Source organism: Rhinopithecus bieti, unplaced genomic scaffold, assembly GCF_001698545.2.
Source record: "Rhinopithecus bieti isolate Rb0 unplaced genomic scaffold, ASM169854v2 scaffold_51968, whole genome shotgun sequence".
Taxonomy (NCBI): domain Eukaryota; kingdom Metazoa; phylum Chordata; class Mammalia; order Primates; family Cercopithecidae; genus Rhinopithecus; species Rhinopithecus bieti.
The window spans coordinates 491,139-502,135 of record NW_016820949.1 but is presented as its reverse complement, the minus strand read 5'-3'; the positions used below and the strand labels follow the sequence as shown (position 1 = coordinate 502,135).

At 32.9% G+C, this 10,997-nt stretch overlaps 1 protein-coding gene across 1 annotated transcript; it reads left to right on the top strand.

Moving 5' to 3' along the window:
* The first annotated feature begins 10,256 nt into the window (after positions 1 to 10,256).
* On the top strand, positions 10,257 to 10,523 carry LOC108520632 (dynein light chain 1, cytoplasmic-like). The gene has a single exon (XM_017860056.1). It carries the CDS (start codon positions 10,257 to 10,259, stop codon positions 10,521 to 10,523), a length of 267 nt encoding a protein of 88 aa, XP_017715545.1.
* Positions 10,524 to 10,997: the final 474 nt, after the last annotated feature.

Sequence of the window (10,997 nt, the reverse complement as noted above, 5' to 3'; positions counted from 1 at the left end):
TGAAGAATAAAACTCATAGAATGTATATTCACAGACTACAAGGAATTAAACTAGAAGTCAGTAACAGAAATAGAGCTGAATATTTTAAAAATAGAGATCAAACATCATACTTCTAGTAACACATGGGTCAAAAAAGAAGTTTCAAGAGAAATCAACAAGTATTTTGTACTAAAAATGAATAAAAATACAAAATTAGTGGGATAAAGTAAAAGCAGTGCTTAGAGATAAATTTATAGAATAGAATGCTATAAATAAAAAATTCCTGTTGAAAAATGGGTAAAAGATTACAGTAAACACCTCACTAAATAAGATAAGGCAAACTGCAACAAGAATATGCAAAGATGCTTGATGATGTCAGTTGTGATTAGGGGATTTTGAGCTAAAACAGCAATGAGATGCCACAATAGAATTGTTGGAATGGCTGAGATTCAAAACACTAACAATACCAAATGCTGATGAGAATGTGGAAGAATAGTAACTCTTACTAATTGCTGATGGGAATATGAAATTGTACAGCCATTTTGGAAGAGAATTTGACTATTTCTTACAAAGAAAGAAAATAGGTTTACCATATGATGTAGCTCTCCTAGGTATTTATCTAATTGAATTAAAAACTATGATTACATGAAAACATGCACAGGAATGTTTAGCCTTATTCATCTTCACAACCAAATTGGAAACAACTAGGATGTCTTTAACAGGTGAACGGATAAACAAACTGTGTTACATCATCAAGTGTATTCAGTGATTTTAAAAATGAGCTATCAAACAATGAAAAGATATGGAGGAACCTCAGATACATAATGCCAAGATAAGGAAGCTGGTCTGAAAAAGTCTACATATTGTGTGATTTCAACTGTATGACATTCTGCAAAAAGCAAAATTATAGAAGCATTAAAATATCAATGATTGCAGGTGTTCATGAACGGAGGAATGAAAATGTGAAGCATGAGGAGATTTAGGATGATCAAACCCTTCTGTATGATACTGTAATGGTGAACACATGACATTACGCATTTTTTAAAATTTAGAATTTTATAAGATAAATAATAAACCGTAATATTTGCAAATTTTAAAAATCATTCAGGAAGTCAGAGGATCCCACAAAATAAGGTAGGTGGCAACAAAAAAATTCTAACTGTATAATAAATGTATGAAATAATCTTCCTAATTTGGGCAAGGGGAAATTTAATATAAATAATATATAATTAGATGGAGTAGCTTTTCTGTCAGACTCTGAGCAGACTTGTGGTATATGTAGTTTAAAGAAGCCCAAATGCAATTTGAGCATGACTTCTGAGACGTTGTGGGTGAAGTGTCCTTGTCACTATTCCTCAAACTGCAAACCACTACACTTCGTGATCTTGAGTCAGAATATTTTATCTAAAATATATAATACAGAGTTGAGATGAATTAATCTCTTGTATATTTAAAGAGGTCCTGACAAAGCGTCTGCCTCAAAGAGCTCTATGAGGATTAAATGATATTTATAAACAGGTGTTATAAGAAGTCACCAGAATCTTAGTGCTTATTCTGATCATTGTGTGGCAAGACAGCTCTTGGGTTTTCTACCATCTGAAGACTTATTTTATTTTATTTTATTTCATTTTTTTAAAACTCTGTTAGTCATGAATGTAGCTTCAGTGTCAAATTTTTCCAAAGTCCATGCTTCTTTCTTTTCCCTTTCCCATTCCCACTCCCCAGCATTATCCTAATTTTTTTAAAAAAGAACTATATTGGTAAGAGGGTAGAAATTATATACATAGGGATGAAGGCAAAGGAGTGGTTGTAGTTTTTAGGCAGTTGCTAGTTTTGGCTCTCTGGGAGAGTCGTAGTTTACCTGGCAAAGATGGATTCAGTTGAGCAGCATTCTCTTAAAAAGACCAGCCACATGTGTGTGTGTTTGTGAATGTCTCACCAAATTGAAGAATTTGTTTTAAACATCAACTAAATATTCAATATTAATAAGAAACAAAAATTCTAGAATTATCAGAGACAAAATAAGAAAACTGTGATGTGGATTAATGGGTGTAATCTACTAATGAATAAAAGGTTAGTCTGAATGGCTATTGTTTGGTATTTTAATCTTTCTTTGATTAAAAATATGTTGTGAAATGTATTGGCTTATGAATTTTTTCTGTCAGTAGTTTTTTTGTATAACTTAGTAAAAGCAGTGTTGACTCTTTCACATCATTCACTTATAAATTGAACCACCTTAGAATTACAACTTATTTTTCTTATGAATTAAATTTAATAATTAGAATTATAGAAAGAAGTCCCATCAGGTCATGGGTTCCTGTGCTTTCCAAATATTAATACATAACTCACTATTTTGTAGATTTAAATATAAATATTGTCTAAAACATATAGAGGGCTTAGATATTTTAAAATGTCCTTTTTACTGATTTAGTAATACTTCGATAATAAATGATGCTATCTCTTCTCTAAATGTGACACCTGTGAAATGATTTGGGTCACTTTTTCCCTTGAGTTTGAAAAATTCTTAGTATCATCACGTAGAGATTTGTATTGCTTATGAATAAAATTCTTTTTTAGCTTGTTGCTCATAGTTATTTTTTACTTTACTATGGCTGCTTTCTAAAAAATACTTAAGGATATTCTCAAGGCATAAACATAATTTTTAAAACTTGATTTTCTGAATTAAAAACTATTGAAATAAAAAAATAAAACAAGATGAAAATTTGTTTTCCTCCTCAGGCAAAAGCAGTGTGAATGATACTCATTGTATTTGGGGATTTTTAAACTAAAAGAACACACATATTCTTATTTATAAAATGAAACTATATAAAACATCTCACTTCCTGAAACCATTTTTACACTGGATTTAGCCAAACTACAGAAATGTCAAGAATTCATTATATGTTTTTTACAGGGTCATCTCTTTCGTCCTATTTTGCAACTGTCTAAAATATTATCTCTAAAGGTATGCATTACAAGTAAGACTATTATCTTAGGCCTTTCAGTCCTAAGGTTCAAGTCAAAATGATATTTTTAGTACAATGGTGAAATGTATTTTAACTCAAACTCTTCTATTCCAGGCCAGCTGGCATATGTGAGGGAAAAGCTAAAAACATAAATCTATCATTTGCAATTGGTATAATCACCATCCTTGGCATAGGAAAGTCTTCATTAAACATGTTTATGGACTTATCCTTTCATACACCTTAAATTAATTGCCTTCCATTGAGATTTAAAACTAAATATGGAGAGATTGCCCTGGTCTTTGCATACCAAGTCATATTTTAAGAAAATATCTTGTTTCTTTGTGTCTGGGTGAATTTTAGGTCTGTTTTCTGTTCAAAAGAAGTTTCATGATCACTTTTATACATGAAACCATTTTTCACCAGGCCACATTAGAATGGAGGGTATAAACATATTTCCATTAAAAGTAATAAATATACTTTCTTATTTTCATATATATTCAGTATTAATTGAATTATACTTTAATTCCAACCCCAATTATACTTTAATTCCAACTTCAATTATACTTTAATTCCAACCCTAATTATATTTTAATTACAGCCTCCAACAAAGTTTCACATAGGATTTTTTTTTCTGTTAATACAAAGATATGCTACACCTAATACCAAATGGAGACCTTTTCTTCTTCAACTCCAGTTACCCTTGGGAATATCTAGGGAACCCTTTGCTCCCTGGGAATCTATTTTGTTCATCCATTTAATTTAGTCAACAAATATTTATTGAGTACTCACTCTGTGTCAGAACTTTTTATTTTATCTGTATGTAACACTGAATAAAACAGACAGAAATCCCTGATTTCTTATATTGTAGTGCATCGTACATTCTAGTAGAAAATAAACATTTGCAAATAAATAAGTTTTACTTATAAGATAAACACCCACACACAGGCTATTAGTAACTATGAAGAAAAATAAAGCATAAAATAGGAAAGGGAATCAGTTCGTAGGACAAAATAACTACACTTTTCATCTTTTTAAGTGTCAAAGGTGCTAATATCGACTTTCTTAATTATTAATTGCATGATAATGGGGCCATAACATTAATTGGTAGTTAACAGGCAGTTGCTCACTGTGTTTCTCTTAAATAGTCATGATTTATCTGGAAAAGATGGAGTGTGCCACTAGGTTCTGAATTCCAAAAGATGGAAACGTTTTTTCCGTTTTATTCACCACAATATTTCTAGCATACATACAATTATGCTTGTCATATCTTAAATATAGAATAGGCATATAGGTTGAGTGAATGAACTAATGCGAAGGATGAAAACTACAAAAACTGAAATTTTGTCTGGTTCTATAGATTCTTCCTCTATGTATTCTGGTATATCTGTCACCAGAAATACTCTGGTGTAGTTATTGCCACAGACTTCATCTGGCAGCACCATCACCAATATTTTATAAATGAAATCAACTCCTCACAGTAAAAAGCATGATTATATTTTCTGGAATCAGTTATTCAGAATAGTATAAAATAATATTATGGATACACAGAAATAGTCATGTGAGTTGAGCCCCCAAAACCAGGATGAATCAATTTCTTCACTTTCGATATTACCAGCTAGAACTTTTGAATTTTAATTAAAGCATAACTTAGAATCTAATCAAAGAATGTGTCAGTGAATCTACTGTTAGGAGACAATTCTACACGAATCTTTTGCATTTCTATACATCTTGCAGAAAGTACTGATAGCCTGTATCCTGGACAATCTTGTCAAGGATATTTATACTGTGAAGAACCTTGGAAGGGAGAAAAAGTGTCTCTGTCTTGAGCAGAGAGTGTTTCCCCCATTTTATTGTATTGTCAAGCATAATAAAGATAACATCCCCTTCAAAGGCCAAGATCAGACAGGTTTGCAATTCATTATAAAAGACTCAGATTCTCTAAGCTTGACATTTCTCAACTGTGACACCAACCTACTACCTATGAGATATCCACCTACACCTATTTGTGTCACCCCTGTAGGACATGCAGAGTGGTGAGAGCCAACACAAACAAAAAGTTCATACTATTTGCTGTGCCAGGAGTAATATGTGACCACGCGTCTTCTGTCTTTGTCAGCAATGACTTAGGGTAAATGCTCAGACGCTTCACAGTTTTCGATACCAATATTTCTATTTAATAAGAATTTAAGCAAATTGCTTCTTCTATATCTAATAGTGATAGAATTAAGTTCCAAAAGCATCAACTTGTGTGGTCAGTCAATGATATTTCATTTTGTTCCAAGGTCTTCAGACAAATTGACTTTTAAAAACAATGTAAGAACTTTCTGTCTACTAATTGTTAGCAACAAAGATCATTCCATGTAGTAGGTATTCTATAGACAGTCATGTAGTTCATGCAAGATACAGTCAATTTATTTAATTTATCTTATAGTTCACATTAATTTTAGTTCAGTTACATTACATTTTACTTCAGGTTTAAAAATTTACTATTGGTTAAAACAATTACCCAAAACAGAATTGTGTCTGCAATATACATACTGTAGTGGGTTTTTAAAAAATATCTTTATGATTTGTTAAAGAAATAATTGGGTAGAAAATAAGAAGTAATCAACTGGGATATAAATAAAATATAAAGAAGCTACAGATGCAGCGCAAGGGAGGCAACATTAGTTGGTGATAGCTTTGCAGCACGTATGTTGTTAACTTAGGTCAGAGAGACTAGACGTGAATATTACACACTCAGAGAATGATGGGACTTGTATTAGTCTGTTTTCATGCTGCTGATAAAGACATATGAAAGACTGGGCAATTTACAAAAGAAAGAGATTTAATTGGACTTACAGTTCCATGTGGCTGGGGAAGCCTCACAATCATGGTGAAAGGCAAGGGGGGCGAGTCCTATCTTACATGGATGGCAGCAAGCAAAGAGGCAATAAGGGAGATGCAAAAGCAGAAAGCCCTGATAAAACGTTAGCTTTCATGAGACATATTCACTACCAGGAGAACAGTATGGGGGAAACCGCCCCCATGATTCAATTACCTCCCACCAGTTCCCTCCCACAATACTTAGGCATTAGGGAAGTACAATTCAAGATGAGATTTGGGTGGGGACACAACGAAACCATATCAGGACTCCTGTCTGTCTTAAACTCAGCCACAAGGACAGGTGGAGTTGCCACTTAAATATCAGGGACAATGCCAAGGGCTTTATCTCTATTTCTTAAAATAGTAATATAAACTAAGTCATAATAGTCATTATGTATTGGATTCAGAATAAAGTCTGAGATCTTATCAAATCACTTAAATGGAAATCATAACAATCCCTAGATTATTATCATTTCAATGAAGAGCTTGTTACAGTGCTTATTCATACAATAAGTGTTGAATCAATTTTACATACTTATCTATATAATTTTTATATATCTATGACAATCCTTTCTCTATATTAATTAGATATAAATTCATAGATGCTTAACTCTGTCCCCATATTGAAGGAGAAGAAAATAAAGCTTAATTCTATTAACAAATTCAGCTAGGTCACTATCAGGACTAAACATTGAACCAAGATTCGTGATTTCATACACCACAGCCAGTCCAGCTGGACAAACAGGATCTGAATTTGGATAGAATAGTAACTGGTAACAAATAGGACAAGTTCAGTCAAAGACAATTAGTGAACATTTTAACAGATAAGTAGGAAAGTTTGACATAGGACCAATAAGCTTCAAAGATCTAGACAAGTGAATAGTGTCAGTGGGCCCAACAGCAGGCTTCAAGATTCCAGTGTTGGGACAGGATTTTGAGGGCATATTTTTAAGGTTTTAAGAAATACTGGTAAGGACAGGGTGAGATTCAAATCTTAGAGGAAGGTATAAGTGTCGCAGGTAAAGTAAATTATCAAGACAAGAGCTGACAAAAATTAACTAACTAGTTTATACTAGCCAACAAAAGAAGTGTTGAGGCAAATATTTTGTTTTAAGAATGATGGACTTGTGTATTCAGGTAGTCAGACAAAGTAGACTTTTTTGCGAAGTCACTGGACATTGAAATTGCTTAGCTACTGAAGTTGAAATGTTTTCACCTCACAAAATGTAGGGGGCGAAGTTAAGACAGATAAATTGTAAATTTATGTTTGCCCATGGTATAATTTAAGGAATGTGAGAACTTAAAGTCCAATAAAACCCTATGACTGTTTTATTTACTTGCCAATTTTTAAAACCATTTGAGTCTTAATGGTTTAATATAGATTGACGGAATTTTGTTGAGGGAGGAAAATGTATTCATGGAATGTGATTCTAAGATTTGTCATCCAGTATCTTATAGGACTCATTGTCTTAGACTTATTCCACTATCAAAAAGTATGAAAATCCAAATTGTTTTTGCCTTCATTGAAGACAACGCTCAAGGCAAATATTTGTTTCTACCCAGCACTTGATTCTAAATCGTACTTGGGTTTCTACCTTTGTAAGCTGGGCCAAATCACATACTATTCTCTAGAGCCTTTCTTGAAGTTTTACTTTAGGATGCTAACTAGAGACAGATACAGTGGTAGTTTTTTGTGTATTTTCCCTGGGATTATACCATAATCCTTTTCTTCTAGATCATATAAATTCTACTGATAAATGATTAATAACAGCATATAAGATAGAAAGAAGTAGAGACTCTCTAAGCCAGCTTAGGATTTTTGCTGTTGTTTTTGGCCTCCACTCTCGTTTTTGCTGATCATTCAGGGGAGAGGTGAATGCTTACATTATTAAGAAAATAATAAAATAATAATAATACTAAAACCTCAGACCTTATTTTTCCATAGAAACCACATGGGAGAAAGGGATACCAAATATGTATCACACAAGAGAGAGCCAAGAAAAGAAAGTGAATTCATACTCAATATTTTCTTATAATTCTATTATTAGTATCACTAGAAGCTCAATTGTGTGGACCAGTGACTTCATAAAGTGTCCCAAGGACTCTGTATAAGAGCCTTTGAATATCAGGACTCGTTCAGAGCATTTTTTCTCCTTACTGGTGGAATGTTGGAAAACTTGATGTCCCTGGAGGCTAAAAACTGTTAACAGCAGTGTAAAAGCCAAATTAAAAAAAGGGCCAGAGGCAAATAAGACACAAGTAATTATAGGCCAACTTTCCACCAAAGATTATTCCCAGTTGGTCATAAAGTTGAGTTTTTCTTAGTTATGTCAGTTAATCAAAGCATTTAAATGCACTTTCTTTCATGACATCAAAACCAACTCATACATGTGGAACCTATGCATTATTTTGTGTCTGATTAATATCTACCATTTAGCATTTTTTTTTTAGTTTTTAATAAATATAGCAAAAAGTCTACCTGTAAACATTATAAAGTGCTATTTGTTTGCTATACATATATATATATATATATATGATCTCCTTGAACAGCAGCTGTTAAAAAATGGAAAATTACATTGAGTTCATTCATGGACATTACCTTAAAAGGTCTATGTTTCCATTTGCTAAGATGTAAGGCTTCTCAAAAAATCCTTCCAAGAAATACGTTATAAAAGCATTCTAATGCATAATGATGCCATACCTAATCTTAAGAGTCCTGGCTAGCAAACAAATGAGAAGATTCAATTCTGCCAAAAAGTGATTAAGAAGCACATGCTAGGGTCTTATGTCTAGATATTTTTCATTCAGATATCATTCATCATGTCATAGCCAAATAATTCAGTTTGCCAATCCTCCACACCTATTCCAGGTGACATAGAGAAAAATCATCTAAAATACTCTACTTGATTAATTTTGAAAGTCTGATCCAAAGTTATTAGATTTTGCAGTTTTTTAGTTTTTTTATATTTTATTGACTCTTATTGTATAACATCTCATTTTGTAGAACAGAAACATCAAATACAAAGCAGTGCTTCTCATAAATATTTTTGTGTCTCCCTTTCATGGAGATTTGGGTTGTCTTTGAGATGGATAGAAACCACACAAATTTATATTCTTGTTTTTGCACTTGCAGGTAAACTTTTGTAAGAAATATAACTCTCCTGAGTCTGTTTCATGGTCTTTGAAATAAAAATAATGCTATTTCTTAATTCATCAAATTGTTATGAATATATTAGTTAAACATGTAAAGTGTTAAGCACATAAACAGATTCAATACAATTAGCTATAGAAATTAATATCAGTTAGCTCAATGGTTTCAATGTGACATTAGTCTCTCTCCCAGTTTGGCTGGCTTGTTAAAATGTGACCCCAAATTTATCATTCTCTGTACATTAATTGTATACTGTTTTTCACCTCAGATACATTGTCTTTTCAAACAATTTAAAATAGGGGTCAAAAGAAACTATGCTGGGCTTCTTGAAAGATATGTATTCATCCATCTTCTTTAAAAGAATGTTTTATAATATTTGTTCATTTCAGTTTCTCAATATGATTTTATAAATGATTTTAAAAGGACTCTCAACAAATATTTTAGAAAACATTGGTTTGATTAAACTTTATAACCTTCATAAATAATTTTTTCAATACTCATAGCAAATTAAACTTATGCAATAGTCTCCAAAATTTTACTTCGGTTGAAAAATCTGAGCACAGATATTGTGTTCAAAATCCATGATCAAGCTTTAATTTATAAGCATAACCCTAACCAACTTTGCCTCTCCCAGAAAATGTTGAGTCTATCCAATTGCTCGGTTTAGGATAATTCTTACTTCTTCCTCTATCATATCCAAATTATTAGCATTTTCACTGCGATTCCTGCTCTGAACAAGTATACGTCGTTCCACTTCCACTGTTCTCATTTTATTTCAAGCAAACTTTATCTTTTCTTTAGATCACTTTATTAGTCTAAATTTGGGTTTTCTTATATTGACTCTGGCTTTCCTCCTATTTATTTGCCACACTACAGAAATAGAATTATTTTCAAAACATACATTTAATCATGTCTTTTTATTTATTTACTTTTTTCATCTGCAACAGATTTATTTTTTAAAGGAATGGATTTTGAGAGAAAAAAACGTGGGGCAGAAGTATGGAATAGAAAATAATTACAAACATAGGCTCTTCTGCTAATTATTTCATAACCACAGCAAACTAATACAGAGAATGTCCTGTACAAAACACAGAAAAGATTCAAACAACGAGGTATTCCCTTAGCAAGCCTGAAAATTTCAGTCTCTGGTGTTTGGAATTTAGGCTGCAGTCCTTGTTTTTCAATGGATCACTAGACGTGTGGCTCCAGAGCTTCGGTAGCCACGGCAGCTCCAGCGGGGCCTGAGCGGTGCTAGCACCTTCCCCGAAAGACCCTTGCAGTTCTCCATGGTGACCATGTGCGACAGAAAGGCCGTGATCAAAAATGCGGACATATTGGAAGAGATGCAACAGGACTCAGTGGAGTGCACTACTCAGGCGCTGGATAAAAACAACGTAGAGGACATTGCGGCTCATATCAACAAGGAATTTGACAAGAAGTACAATCCCACTTGGCATTGCATGGTGGGGAGGAACTACGATAGTTACCTGACACATGAAACTAAACACTTCATCTACTTCTACCTGGGCCAAGTGGCCATTCTTCTGTTCAAATCTGGTTAAAATCATGTAATTAAAAAATAAAAAAATAAAACAAAAAAATAAAAAATCCATTGCTCCCTTTTCTCATTAAAATGATCTGCAACATTTTTTATGTTACCTACATTATTTGGACTCTACCTACCTCCCTATTCTATCTCTCTCAGTTGCTGTTGTGATCTGAATATGTGCCCCAAAATTCATATGTTGAAACCTAAACAACAATGTAATAGTATTAAGAAGTGAGGCATTTAGGAGGAGATTAAGTCATGAAGGCAGGACTCTCATAAGATTAGTGATCTTATAAAAGGGCTGAGGGAACAAGGGTTGGTCCCTTCTTCTATGTGAGGACACAGTGTTCCTCCTATCCAGAGGATGCAAGAAAAGCCCCCACTAGACACTGAATGGCAACAGTTTGGTCTTGGACTTTCTTTCCGGAACTGTGAGAATTAAATCTTTATTATTTATCAATTACTCAGTATCAGGTATTTTATTATA